This window comes from Lepidochelys kempii, chromosome 16 (assembly GCF_965140265.1).
Source record: "Lepidochelys kempii isolate rLepKem1 chromosome 16, rLepKem1.hap2, whole genome shotgun sequence".
NCBI lineage: Eukaryota > Metazoa > Chordata > Testudines > Cheloniidae > Lepidochelys > Lepidochelys kempii.
This window is the reverse complement of record NC_133271.1, coordinates 13,309,947-13,325,220: the sequence shown is the minus strand read 5'-3', so window position 1 is coordinate 13,325,220 and position 15,274 is coordinate 13,309,947. Positions and strand designations below refer to the sequence as shown.

The following is a 15,274-nucleotide window of genomic DNA, read 5'->3' as shown; positions in this document are numbered from 1 at the left end:
GCTATCTTTTAGGACCTTAGTGGAAATATTCACCTAGCTCCAGGTAATTAACGGCTGCACTTTAGTGCCCTAAATCACACACTCGGTAAAAAATACCAAGCAGCAGGCACCATTCACCGTGGCGAGAATCATTGCAGCACCCTTAATCGCTCCTGGTGCCTTCTGGGTTGTCTTGGAGCTTTTGAGACCAGTGCCAATATTCAGCTTTCAAGCCACCTGCTTTTGAGAGCTTGCCACCCTCCACTTGCATACCCTCCGCCCTTTCCTGCCTGTGGGCTGCTTTCAGGATTTTGGAGGTGCCCTCAGCAAGCTGAGTCCTGGGAGGATCCCTAATCTGCAATCACGTGGTGACACTGGCGTCTCATGCTATGCACTTTGAGGGTGAGAGGAGCTGGATGGATGGATGGTTGTGTTTGTCTGGACACCTACGTTCAACCCCATTCCCGCTGCACCAGGGAAGGAATGACGAATAGGTCATATTCCCTTATTGATACAGCAAACTCTTAGAGGCGCAGCAAGCCCCAAGCTGCCAGTTCTGCATTGTTCGGGGGTCCGCTTCCAAACGGCCAGCAGTGTGGCCGCAGCTGAGGGCTGGCTTTGTCATCTCCCTTTAAGGAGCAGGGCCCATTCTCGGCGCCGGACTCTGGGCGGACTTGACACAGCACCCTCTCCTGGAGGGACTAGATGGCTTAATGGATTGATTGAATGGGATTCCTGGTCTTTTGCATTGCATCCATGGTCTGAATGCAACCTAGGCTGGTGGAGACCAGACTTGTTCCTACCTGAAGGCTGTTGGGTTGCAATGTGAGATGAGTTGGTTTAGTTCCTAGCTGGGGAGTGTTCCGTTCACAATATATTGCCCTCCACCTCCTCTCCCTTATTGGCAGTCTCAGCAGAGGCTAAGGTCTGAGTGGGCCAAGTGACCAAGGGCAGAGGCATGTTGGTGAGACTATGGGGGTGAAGCTGGCGCTGCTTCTGTCTGTGCCTACGTGCTCTGCTGATCGACAGACACCGGTCTCCGGGGCTGTCCGTTCTGTGCATTTCCCCAGCTCTCTCCCCCCTCCCACTCATCGCGGTGATTAAGAATTTTACAGGGCAGAAAGTGCGCTTTCATTTGCTGGACTCTTGCCAAGAAGTGTGGAAATTGTACTTCTGCATAGCATAAAGGGGGTTTTAAAGCAATAAAATATTTTAATGGCAGTTCAGAGGGCCACCGTCAACCCCTAGAGGTCTCTTTTCTTTTAATTTTCCATGAGGATTGGCAGACTCGTGCCAAGTCTATTCCTAAGTTGATTTTTCTAACTTTTGCTTCTCCTAAATGTTTAAAACCACCGGTGGGTGGGGGGGGAAGGAGGGGGCTCTGCCTGGTCAAATGAGTCTGAGTGCATCTGGGCGCCCCTAGCTGGGGGATGTAGCAGACCAGTGGACGTGTTACTCTTTGGGCCTGGGCAGGCTCATCTTTCCACGGCTTGTTTTTGTTCCTTGGGAACATCAAAGCAAAGGGGGCGGGTGAAGTCACAGCTCCATTTTTCTTCCCTGCTGTTTGTATTGCGGTAGAGCCTAGGGGCTCCAACGGAGACTACAGCTCCCTAGGCCCACAGCAGAGACAGCTTATGGTCTAGACCCACGCAACAAAGGGAGAGGAAGCAACTTGACCAAGGTCACACAGCCGGTCGGTGGCAGATCAGGGAACAGAACCCAGGTTTCCTGACTCTGTTTCATGTCCTGTATTCTGGACCACATTGCCTCTCATCTCCGCCTGCTGGCCTCTGAGGCAGATATGCCAAAGTCCATGTGGTTCACTGTGCTTGGGTCCTTAGGAGAGTGGCTTAAACTCAAGGTCCTCACTACCATGTAGATAGAAAGCTCTTTAGGGCATTTTTTTGTTCTGTGTTTGTACAGGGCCTAGCACACTGGTGGTCCTGATCTATGACTGTGCTCCTAAGTGCTACTGCAATACAAATAATAACACCCGGACTTTAATGAGCCCATGTCTTTATTTGGAGAAGCAGGGGTTTAAAGAGATGGCAGAAGGGGAAGCTGGATAATGATTTCCTGAGTTTTGCTGAGGAGCGCACAGCTAAGTTTTGTGGGTGAGCCCCTAAGATGGCAGTACTGATTTTTCTCCTCACTTCCTTTCAGGTGGAATTGGGTTTGGACGTGCCAAGGGAAACTCTGGCTCAGAGGCAGATGACGAAACGCAGCTGACCTTCTATACCGAGCAGTATAGGAGCCGGAGACGGAGCAAAGGTAAAATAAAAGAACCTGCAGTGACACAGCAGCTGTGAGAGGCAAAAGAAACAAACACTCCAGTTTACCTCCTTTCGCTGCACCCCTAGCTAAGAGGTCTGAAATAATTTGACTCTCGGTCCATAGGTACAAATCTTCATGCCCAATAGCTAACATCAGCCTATTCATAAAGATTTCCCAGCCTGGGACTATCCCCTGCCAGCTACTAGCATGTGGGAGACATTAGCAGTTTCCTAGTGATTATATTAATTGGGTTGGTTGCTTGTTCATGGCTATTCCCTGGTTTCCAATATCAGCCACATTAAAGATTTAGGAAGCACTGATGAGTGACCCCAGCATTTCCTCCCCTTCTTTCCCCTTGATGCACCAGACCCCCAGCATGCTGGAAGTGGAGTTGGATGGATGGATGGAGCTGGTCTTCCCAGTTTTGAACAGTATACAGCTAATTGGAAAAACATCCATCACTGAAACACTAAGCTGTAGATCTGAATTAAGGAAAGGGGAGGGATGGGGAAGCACAGCCCTTCAAAAGTCTCCAGCTAAGTACCATTTCCAGTGTATTATATTGTAACTACCGTGGGTTTTCAGTACAGCCTTGCTAAGAGTATCATGGACATTATGTTTTAAGGCCTTATAGACACTAGGCATTTCAGCCACTGGCAGCCAGCCACTGGTGTCACTGCACCAGTTCATACCTCTGATGTCAACACACACAAGTGTGATAAGCCACAGCTTGTACTGGGGAAGTTTACTATCCATGGCAGTGGTGCTCAAAGTGTCTTCACTAGGGATTTGCGTTGGTAGAGCCGTGCTATTGGTCCAGCCACCCGTGACTGTAATGGTGGCGTTTCCTGAGGATATGTAAAGCTCAATTTCTGTCACTTAAAGTTTCTCAGCAAATTTCCTATTGGACTTGAATTTTCCATGCTTGTTCTCAGCCCAAAAGCAATTAAAAAACAAACACAAAATTGAGGTTGAGGCAGGGACTTAATCTCGTAAGTCACGTTGTGAGTTAAAAGAGAGAGAAAGTCTCTTCCAGGGTTTAAAACTACTTCCTACGTTTTCCCCCATTCAAATAATACCAGGGATCACTTTGTTTCTAAACCTCTGATCTAGTGTGTGTTTAGCCTTCAATAGGGGAAATAGGTGACTTTTGTTGCTGCTGTTGCTAAGTCTGAAAACCACCATTAAGAAATAACCAAGTTGGAAAGTGATTTTAAGATTGCACCGGTGGCTCTGAGTCCTGAATTTGTTTTCTTTGTTGAGCCAAGCAGAGCCAGAGTGCAGCATTCTAGATAGATGCCAGAGCCCACCAAACTAAATACAGCTCCATTTATTTCCGTGATTAGGCATTCAGATAAATGCGCATAACATGTTTATTTCAATGTGAAATTACCTCCACACCTACGGCTGGCCCAGTGATTTCACGTTAGAACAAACACACACATTGCGTTTATTTATGTGGAATAGGATTTGCGTTCAGGTGTGTTCTTGTATCTTCGTTCTTTTAGAAGAAAGGGAAATCCAATGTTACATAAATTTTCACTGGAATTATACTTGCCCTTTTAAGCACGGAAAGTCAACAAAGGCTTCCCGTGGCAGCATTGCCTTAGTCTTGTTAAAGATACAGGCCTCAATTTTGGAAAAGGGGCTAGTGAATTTGGATGCTTCAGTTTTTGCTGTGAAATGAGTTCTCCCACTTCAAACAGTCGTGTAGAGAGCAATCCTGCAATGGCTGGAAGACAAGATACATTTTTCAAAAGCGTTGAAGTGACTTAGACCCCAAGTCCCATTGATTTTCAAGGAGTCACTTTTAAAAATGGGACTTAGGGTACTAAGTCATTTAGGCACTTTTAAAAACCCCACCCATGTGATTCAGTGTTTGTTTCTCAACCAGTGGGTTTGTTACCTCTAGGGGTGTGGGTAGGGAAACACACAAGGCAATCGGGGGGTCATGAGTCACTGGAGATTTTATTACAATCTAAAGCAAATAAATTCTTGCTCCTTCTTTCCCTTCCTCTTCAAATTCAGTGTTCTCTGTCTGGTTATTACTTATACTTAACAGTAAGAGTAAAAAAGGTAAAGGGAGAGGATTGCAAAATTTCATAGAATCATAGAATATCAGAGTTGGAAGGGACCTCAGGAGGTCATCTAGTCCAACCCCCTGCTCAAAGCAGGACCAGTCCCCAATTTTTGCCCCAGATCCCTAAATGGCCACCTCAAGCATTGAACTCCCAACCCTGGGTTTAGCAGGCCAATGCTCAAACCACTGAGCTATCCCTCCCCCCAAATTTGTTGAACTCAAATAAGGGGTCACCATCCTGAAAAGGTTGAGAAACGCTGAGCTAGATGATCTAATAACCCATCTGTCTCTTCAATGGAACCACAAGTCTGGTTTTGCTAGATGCACAAATGACCTTGGCTATTTCTCCATTAACCAGAGGGGTTTTGTTTTTTTTTTGGTTTGGTTTGGTTTTTAAATAAATAAGCTCCCTGAATAAAACTCCATTGCCTTTCCCTGTTGCTTGGCTAAACTTTACCTTTAACGGTGTCTTGGAAGAAATTTTCCATTATTGTCTTCGCTCCCTTGTGTGAAGAAAGCACTAGCTTAGTGGGAAGTTACAGCATAAAAATAATAATTACTGCTACAACAAAGTTCCATAATTGGACAGGCTCATCATTCTAATAGAGAAGGGTGCAGACTCAGATACAGTTTATTGTTACAATGATGTTCTAATATTGATTCCACTATGGCTGTGTGTCATTGTAGGTGCAATGGGATAGTCAATGAGTCCAATGAAAGAGATCTTTCCCACAATTTCTCTCCTTAGACCGGTTTTTGCAGGACAGAGTACAATTTCTGAAGCATTGGTGGTGCTTATCAGAGTTGATGTGGTGGGACCTCTTCAGATGTATGTGATTTGTTAGTTACAGCATGCACGATTACTTCAATTTATGTCTAAACGATCCTGTAAACGCAGGGTAACACATGGATTTTCTTTGTGCTTTGGTCAAGTAAGCTAGTTAGGTGGCTGTACATTATAATTGTTGCAAATGGCTGCAGGTTGCACACATCAAGGGATGCAGGAGGAATTGTTCGAGGGGGTAGGCCAAAGGAACATAAATAAATTGTCCATAGTTGTTTTTTTTTGTGTGGGTGAGAAGGAGGATATTCCTAACAGTGAGGTCTCTTTGACTGTGGAATAGCCTCTCATGAGAAGGGGTCAAAACCTCCCTGCTTGATTGCTTAAAACTGGAATGGACAAAGCATTGAGAATATAAAAGAGAGAATCAGTCTACATTGGCCAGGAATACAGACTAGTCGATGTAGTGGGAGTCTTCTCTCTCTAATCTCTGAATTCTGTGATCCCAGTCAGACCATGTTAGAGATCTTCCCATCTTATAGTTGCTGGATCCCTTCACTGGTAGGCACTAATGTTCCTGTGTCTTTGGAATCACCTTGGAGATGATGGGAAGAAACATGGGGAAACAAAGGAGAATTTTCCCTTGGTCAGTGGTGCAGTGTTCCCTTTCAATGTCTGTCTGTCTGCTCAATCGAGTTCGTGGTGGAAACTGGAGGCTGGATGAAGGCGTGGGGTTTGAATCCAGAAAGAACTAAAGCTCAATGCTAATCAGGAGAGGTCCTTGAGGGGCTGGCTAGTACCATCTCTTTGCCCTTGTTGGAGGGCACATGCACTCTTGTATGAAGCCTGTTGGTCATCCTGGCTTGTTGCTGACCATGAGGAATCAAACAGCAGTCACTAGAAGTGCTGTCTTCCACCTTCTTCGGACAACAAAACTGTCCTTTCCTCTCCAACGAAGACCTGGCCATGGCTGTTCATGTGTTCTTCATCTGCAGGTCAGACTGCTACATGATGCACTGTCCCATCTCCTGACCACACCACTGCACCTCATCCTTTACTGGTGCTCCATGCCTTACCCAGTCCCATTCACTGCTCTGCAAAGCCCTTGGTGGGATCCATGTTATCTCAGACCTGCTCTTTTATAGGAACCCTTGGCAGCAGCTATGATCACCTGGTCTGCCATGCTTATAGGAAGCCATAGGCACCAACTCCATGGGTGCTCCGGGGCTGGAACCCCCTTGGGGAAAAATTAGTGGATGCTCTGCACGCACTGGCAGCCAAGCTCCCCTGATCCCCAGAGCGCGCCGTGTCCCTGCTCCTCCACCTACCTCCCAGCGTTTCCCACCCGGCTGCCGCCAAACAGCTGTTTGGTAGTGTTAGCACACTCTGGGATGGGGGAGGAGTGGGAACGTGGCACGGTCAGGGGAGGAGGTGGAGAAGAGGCGGGCCGGGGTGGGGATTTGGGGAAGGGGTTGGAATATTGGCAGGGAGGGCGTGGAGTTGGGGCGGGGACTTTGGGGAAAGGGTTGGAATGGGGGTGGGAAGAGGTGGAGCCTCATATAAGGGGTGGAGTGGGGGCGGGGCGGGAGCAGAGGGAGGGTCGAGCACCCATGGGAAAGAGGGGAAGTCGGCACCTATATTGGAAGCCACATACGGACTTAGTGCAGCAGTCAGCAGAGCCTGCTGGTTATGCTACCTAAGCCCTGTAACAGCCTCCCCAAGGAGATGAGAGTCTCCCGCTTGCCATCCTACAGTCACGCTGCAAGGCAAGGGTCCTCAGCGAACCGGACAGCGGAAAACCCACTGGCATCCACAAGCAAACAGCCCGTTATTAGCCTGGAGCAAGGCGGAGGGCTAGCATGGTGCTCAAAATCAGAAGTTATGATTAGACTTAGGCTAGGTCAGGGAATTGGCTGTCTTCCTTCCCCCAATTGTGCGTGTTTTAATACTGCACTAGAATACTCCAATGATGGGCATTTTAATAAACCCTTCAAAATGCATTTGCACCATCAAAACCCGCCAGCGCAAGTGCCGGTGCTCCCCTTGGCAGCCTCCGTGGGAGATGCCAAGGAGCAGACGAGCCACAGAAGCGAACTTCGTTGCTCATTCCAGTCAAGTGAGGGCTGGCAGGGCACTGTGGGGGAGCTCCCACGCTCTGTACCTGTTCTGCAGGTACGTAGAAGGTTCCCGTCTCCAGGGCTGTCAAACTATGCACCTTTCACCAGCACTACAGTCGTATAAAGAGAACCGTCATTGTTGTCGAGATGTGTATCCAGATCTGCAGCTGCCTACCATAGGAGATGTCAGACTCCGTGTAGTTATCACGCTCCCGTTTTCCCTCTCGCCGGGTGGGGCACATTCAGTCCAGTCCTCTTCTTTTAAAGAACAACTTTCCTCCATGCTGCTGGAATCCTAATCCTCCTTGCTCTAAAGAAGGGCTGCCTCAGCCTCCCGTCCAGCTGCGTCTGGAGCCGTTCTCTCCACCGGCCACTCACAGAGGGTTAATTTTATAAAGTGCTCGGAAGCCTCGGATGAAATCATCTCTGGCGCTGAATGTCAGTGCAAAGTATTATTATTGCAATAATGGCGGCTTGATGACTGGTCCAGTGGCCCCAGAAACGGGGAAGGAGATTGTCCCTGTGAGCTGAATAACTTGTCTCTCTGATAGGATGCAAATGATTTTTAAGCAGCCGTTTATACTTCCTGGAGACACTCCGAACAGGCCCTGCAGTGAATAAATTGTCTAGGCCAGCTCCCATTGGTCCCCACCCCAGAGGAGCAGAACTCTGGCAGCTTCCCTCAACTCTGAATCTCTTCTCCACCAGCCTGGTAAGAGGGAGAGAAAAATTGCTCCTTGTTTGATTGCGTTGCTCTGGGCCAGACAGCGTCTTCTCCTCCACAGTAATCTGGCTTCCTTGTCAGGATAACACACGCATCCTAGTCATCATTTGGCCTCCCAGGGGACATGTTGTTGTCTCATAAAACAGCGCAGTCTTCCCATTATGGCCTAATTAAAAGCTTGGGGATTTGGGTTCCTGTTGTCCGGTGATAAGTTCCGCATACTGCCTGGCTGAGATAAAGGCTGAGGGTGGATCTGGATCCTTCTTGTGTTGAGGGCCTGTGGACTGGGGAGGTGCAGATAGAGAGAGGCAGGGGAGTGGGCTTAGCCTACATCCTCTTCTTTTTTTGTACGGGAGGGGTCCGTGTGTACTAGATGCCCAATTGTTTCTGTAGCACACAGCGATGTTTCAGATAAATTAGCAGAGCCCAATTATCTTCCTCGGATTTGCAGCAGCCTCTGTATGTGTGTCTCTGGCTGGCAGAGCCTTCTGAGAGCTGTTAGAGGAGCAAGAAGCCGGGCTTTGATCTGCTTCTGTATTTGGTGTTTAAAACAAGGCCCTTTATAAGGGAAAATTAGGTATTCGGAATCTGTTACATACGAGGAAGCTTCCCTTTGATCCTCTCCTGTCTCCGGAGGCAAACCAGACACTTATTATTTCACAGGGAGTGAAAGGAAATGCAGAATGAAATGTAGGTAGCATTTTCCTTCCCTCGCAGCTGAAACACAGGGAAAACATAAGGGCTAAGTAAACAGGGAGCACTGGAAGGGAATCACATCACCATGTCTCAAACATGTCTCTTTGAGGCAGAGAGGCTGCTGGAGAATGCAGTGGTTTGAAATTGTCTCTCTGGGTCTGCACCTATTTCACCAGCCAGCACAGCTTGCCTCCCTGACAGCGGCAGACTTCAAACTCCAGGAGATGCCTGTCAAGAATCAAATGGGAGACAAAAGACGATAAACCAAACATGTCGTTTTTCGTTGCTTACACTAGCAAGAGGGAATAATCAGTCTCTCCAGTGCTAATGCTTTCCAGCTACGCTCAGCTATCCCCCACCCCCAGCACTGTGAATGATTTCTCCTCCCTCCCTCCCTCCCCCTCTGTGCCACTGCGCTGAACTCCTACAGTTTGACCGCCTCATCTCCTGAAGTTACTCACAAGCATCGGCCAACTTCTGACTACGTTCCCTGGGGCCAGGTGATCTTGGAACTGCCTACTGCGGGTTCCTGCTTCTGAAGCAGCTGGCACTGGCCACAGCTGGAAGCAGGCTACTGGGTTAGATGCACCTTGGCTCTAATCCAGTGCGGTGATTCCGAAGTTCCTAGTTCAGGGATGCATCACGGGCATGCACACCACCCTACAGACTTCACAGCAAACAGGATGTCAGAGCTGCATCCCTAATCACTGAAGATGGGGCTCTTCATTCCTTTGATGTAGTTTAATGTCCACAGTTGAAGCATGGGGTGGGAGAGGGTGAGGGGGAAGCTATCAGCACATTCCAGGACATCTGTCATCATCCCGGTTCTTTTCCGTGCCTCTCCAGGCCTGCAAGTGACCAGAAACTAGAGCTCTGCCGTAGGGAGAGTCCTGAGTGAGCAGACCTTTATGGGCAGAGCACCGGGGCAGAGGGTTCTAATCTCTCCTCTGATTCTGAACCAATGCTCAATCTAACAGATAATGTAAAAGGCAGGACTTTGCCATGGGCTGGTCCACCAGCGACTCTCCAGAAGTCCCAGAGCAAGGGGAACACATTGCTGCCTCTGATAGGGAGGGAATGCTCCAACGTACACGTGTGGGATTTCCCCAGAAAGGCACCCCACATTGTTAATTTCCTTACTGCTGAATATTTTTGTTCTGATCCTTTGGATGTTAGGTAAGCAGTAAATAAAGTTTGAGGCAACTGCTCTGGCATCTCTTGGAGCTTCCCTGCTGTCATAAATATAAAGGGAAGGGTAAACCCCTTTAAAATCCCTCCTGGCCAGAGGAAAAATCCTCTCACCTGTAAAGGGTTAAGAAGCTAAAGGTAACCTCGCTGGCACCTGACCAAAATGACCAATGAGGAGACAAGATACTTTCAAAAGCTGGGAGGAGGGAGAAAAACAAAGGGTCTGTGTCTGTTGGTAATGCTGCTTTTACCGGGGACAGAACAGGAATGGAGTCTTAGAACTTTTAGTAAGTAATCCAGCTAGGTAGGTGTTAGATTTTGATTTCTTTAAATGGCTGAGAAAAGAGCTGTGCTGAATAGAATGACTATTCCTGTCTGTGTGTCTTTTTTGTAACTTAAGGTTTTGCCTAGAGGGATTCTCTATGTTTTTAATCTAATTCCCCTGTAAGGTATCTACCATCCTGATTTTACAGAGGTGATTCCTTTACTTCTATTAAAAGTCTTCTTGTAAGAAAACTGAATGCTTTTTCATTGTTCTAAGATCCAAGGGTTTGGGTCTGTGGTCACCTATGATGCATCCGATGAAGTGAGCTGTAGCTCACGAAAGCTTATGCTCAAATAAATTGGTTAGTCTCTAAGGTGCCATAAGTACTCCTTTTCTTTTTGCGAATACAGACTAACATGCTGTTACTCTGAAACTGGTCACCTATACAAATTGGTGAGGATTTTTACCAAACCTTCCCCAAGAAGTGGGGTGCAAGGGTTGGGAGGATTTTTGGGGGAAAGATGTGTCCAAACTACGTTTCCCAGTAAACCCAGATAAAGTTTGGTGGTGGCAGTGGAAATCCAAGGGCAAAGGGTAAAATTAATTTGTTCCTTGGAGAAGTTTTAACCGAAGCTGGTAAAAGTAAGCTTAGGAGGTTTTCATGCAGGTCCCCACATCTATACCCTAGAGTTCAGAGTGGGGAAGGAACCCTGACACCTGCCCTCAGCCCAACCCAGCATGAGGCTGCTGGGTAACCCTTTTCATACTGAAGGAATACAAAGTGCTTTCCAAACTGTGCAGACAGACAGGGACAGTTAGATGGTTTCTTCCATGGAGGCCCCATTGCTAAACAGAACACGCAAATACATTGCAAAAAGCAACCAGGGGATCTCTACCTTCTCTAACCTTCCAGTATCAACAAGGCAAAATGTGTCTTCTCTTAATGGATGGAAAGTCCCAAATCCCACTGATACTATCCCATCTGGGGCCTGGTCTACACTACAACGTTAGGTCAACATAAGTTGCTTTACGTCAACCTAGTTATGCATGCGTCTACACTGAAATTTGTCTCCCACCGATGTAAGTGCCCTATTATGCCGACACAGTAATACCACCTCCCCACTCGTTGTAAAACAATGGTTGATACAGTGCAAGTGTAGACACAGCGTTTCTCATGTCGACCTTCACAGTCCTCCAGCAGTGGTCTCACAAGGCCTGACTCTGACCGCTCTAGTCCCAACTGTGAGCTCCGCTGCCCAGGAGTCACTGAAGGGTGGCGGTTTGCACACTGGGATACCTACCCATGGTGTGCCGCACTGTGAATCGACACAAGCAATCCTGGTGAGCGTGTGCTGCAGCAACGCAAGGGGCCACGTCCGCATGCACAAAGCGATATACTAACCCCAGCAACACAACTTGCGGTGGGAAGACTTTGTAGCGTGGACGTGCCCTGAGATCCCTCTTCCCCTTTTCTCCTCTCTCTCTCTCTACTCTTTCACAAATGAGCGGCGTGTGCGTGTGTGGCTTGGTCACACCTAGAAACTTTTGCCAGTATAGCAATGGCCGGTAGGGGTGTGACCTTTTTTTCATAACATTTCAATAATGGTACAAACCCTAGTGTATACGTAGTTACACAGACAAAAAAAAATCCATTTGCTTGTGTCTATCATTTCGTTCACCAAACAAGTATAAGGTATAGCAGCAAAATCATTTATTTGCTGGTGTAAGCTACAGGTTTACTAGAAAGCTTTGCCAGCTTATCCACGATTACTGTTGCACTGCCCCAGTATAGCTGTCCTCTTGCAGCCCTCGTCCTGGACGTGTTTGTCGATTTGGTTGTAGCATGTCTGAACAAGCAACCGTGGAGCCATTGTGTGAAGACCATCATTAACCGAGTGGCAATGAACTCGGAGGGGAGGCACTGCTCGCCCACCCACCCGCTGCAATTAGGCCCGCCACACCACAGCTGCAGCCCCAGCCTCTTTAACATCCCCTGGCCTGCGATAGAGATAACAGCTTTTACATCTGTTCCTGGAGGCTGCGCTTTGCTTTTTTTTTTTTTTATTGTATCTGATACAGCCTCACTGAGTAATTGAGTGTTTGAGAGTGAAAAATTATCTCCCTGGGTTGGCCCTTATCTTGACAGCAAAGCAGCTCTTTTAATTTAATTTTGTTTGGAGCATGTGGGTAACAAATTTCTCTAATCGCTCTGCTGTCGTCCTCCGCATGGCAACAAACCTCTTGTGTCACAGGCAGTAAAATGTAAACACGTTGTTGGTGCTGGATGCAAAGGGAGGGAGTGGGGGTCTGTACCTTGGCAATAAACAGGCCCATTTGCTCTGTGCATCCATGACATGATGGTGTCAGATCATTGGTCTCCTTGCTAGAATGAAAGGAAAGGTAGGGTGACTTGTGCCCACCTACACTGTAATAGCAGCTAGTTCTTAGAGAACTTTTCATCTGTAGATTTCAAATCACTTTACCAAGGAGGTCAGTATCACTGTATCTCCATTAGAGGAAACATGGCTTGCCCCCATATTCATCCAGAAAGCCAGTGGCATAACTGGGAATAGAACCCAGATCTTCTGATTCCCAGTCCAGTGTGCTATAGCCACTTGGCCACACAGTCGCAGGTACCAAAGTAGCCAGGAGAGGAAGGACGGTTGTATGGTTAAACCACTGACATGAGACTCAGGAGACCTGGGTTCATTTCCCACCTTTGTCCCAGATGCCCTGTGTGGCTTCTTGGGTAAGTTACTCTCAGTCTACATCTGTAATGTGGGAATACATCCTCCCTATTTCACGGGGTGGGTTGAGGATATACTCCCTGACTGTGCAATGCTCACATGCTACAGCCGAGAGACAATGTTGGGGGACCTAGTTATAAGAAAGCATAGCCCCTTGGCATGATGTAGGTTTGGAGTATAGGTGGGGCCAGACAGTTTGTATCATGTTCTAACATGGTCTCTAACTAGGGTGACCAAATGTCCCTATTTTATAGGGACAGTCCTGATATTTGGGTCTTTTTCTTATATAGGCACCTATTACCCCCCACCCCCGTCCCGATTTTTCACACTTTCTATCTGGTCACCCTACTTCTAACACTTTGGTTGGTTCTATATTTTGTTCCCTGAACCTCTCTCTTTCCAGAAAGATTCTTCTCTGGGCAGTGACTGCACATGGGACATTTCATAGAGAATGATAATATTTTCCCTCTGGGACAGGGTTTAAATTATGCTTATCTTGGAAACTGTCTTCCACCTTTAAAGTGAAGGTCTCAACTCAGATTTGACCCAGCAGTTGTAATTTGTAAAAACAGGGTTGGTTTGTTTTTGTTTTCAAACCTTAATCCCAGTGGAAGAATTTCCATTGATTTACGTGAAAGACAATTCCAGTAAAAACAATTGCTGTCTTTAAACATATAACTGCATCTCTAAAGTGATTGCATCTCAACCGATTCAGTGCTGAGAACATGAAAGTGAAACGGACTTCATTGATTTTAATTGTCCGTGGCCAGAGAAATGCAAAAAGTAAACAGCATAAAGAGTGGGAAAGCAAATTGGATTTGTAAAAAAATTCTTTCCACTTCAATACGCTAAGGCGATTTTAGTAACACAGCCAAAGGAATTTGATCCCAATATATGATTGGATTGACTATGTTCCTTTAACTATGGTATTAGTCTGCCTGCATGCCACCCACGCAGGGAATTTTTCACACTTAATAAAATATCTCCTTGTCCTTTCCAGCAGGTTGATGATAGGTCAGGTCTGCTAACCAGGGGTTAATGTTGGGTCAGCTTCCCCTCTCCTTGGGAAGCAAAAGGACTCTGAGAGGCTGTTTCTGGGAGCGGATGCCTTTGGAAGGTCAGTGCTATACCCAAGCGTCCCAGGACGGGGCTGGATGCCAAACGGGGACAACCTTGGTTTTGCTTATGAAAAATGCCAGTGCTGGTTGTGATTGTGTCTCGCTGTGCTGAGTAATTCTGTCTGCACAAAGCCCCCATCTCAGCCCACTCCGGTCAGGAGTGGCAGAAGTTCCCTAAAAGTGTGTGTGGGGGCAACAGTGCCCGAACCATGGCCCTGCTGCCCCTTCTCCCCAAGGCCCTGCTCTCGCACCGTCCCTTCCCCTGAGGCCCTGCTCCCGCGCCGCTTCTTCCCCCCAAGACCTCACCCCCGCTCGCTCCTCTCTGTCCCCTCCCCCTAATTGCTTGTCCTTATGGCCGGAAAAAAGTGGGGGCATGCCCCCATAGCCCCCCTGTTCCGGCGCCCCAGGCTCCCATTCTCAATGTGTTGCAAGATCTGGTCTACACTGCGGAATAGCCCCAATGCAGTCAAAGGTGCAGCTGGCTCGGAAATAGCCAGCTTTTCAAACAGGCTCATTACCCAACAAAGATTCACAGATTCTAAGGCCAGAAGGGACCACTGTGATGTAGTCTGACCTCCTGTAGAACCCAGGCTTGCAAACTTCCCCAAAATAAGTGCATATCTTTTAGGGGGAAAAAATCCAATCTTGATTTTAAAGCTGTCAGTTACGAGGACTGAACCGTGACCCTTGTTAAATTGTTCCAGTGGGTAATTACTCTGGCTGTTAAAATTTTATGCCTCATTTCAAGTTTTAATTCGTCTAGCTTCAATTTTCAGCCTTTGGATCATATTCTACTTTCTCTACTAGATTTAAGAGTTCATTCTTAGATTTGTTCCCCATGTAGGTACTTACAGACTGTAATGGAGTCACCCCTTAACCTTCTCTTTGTTAAGCTAAAGAGATTGAGCTCCTGGAGTCTATTGCCATAAAACAGTGTTTCTAATCCTTTAATCATTCTCGTGGTTCTTCTCTGAACCCTCTCCAATTTATCAACATCCTTTTTTCATTGTGGATGCAGAACTGGATACCAGTGTGCCAGCAATGGTCGCACCAGTGCAAACTACAGAGATAAAATAACCTCTCTACTTCTACTCAAGATTCCCCTGTTTATGCATCCCAGGATTGCATTAGCCCCTTTGGCCACAGCATCTCACTGGGAGCTCATGTCAGCTGATTATCCACCATTGGGATAGAGTCCCCCATCCTGTTAAGTATGGCCTACATTCTTTGTTCCTGGAGGTATACATTTGCATGTAGCCATAATCAAACACATATGGTTTGCTTATGCGCAGTTTCCCAAATGAT

General features: G+C 47.3%; 1 protein-coding gene across 2 annotated transcripts in view; it reads left to right on the top strand.

Annotated features, from left to right (window-relative positions):
- ASTN2 (astrotactin 2) overlaps positions 1–15,274 on the top strand; it is a 602,974-nt gene that overhangs the window by 193,793 nt on the left and 393,907 nt on the right. For both annotated transcript variants that reach the window (XM_073314892.1, XM_073314893.1), the window contains exon 5: positions 2,143–2,250. In XM_073314892.1, coding sequence (XP_073170993.1) covers positions 2,143–2,250 — 108 coding nt within the window. The remainder of the gene's footprint in view (positions 1–2,142; positions 2,251–15,274) is intronic.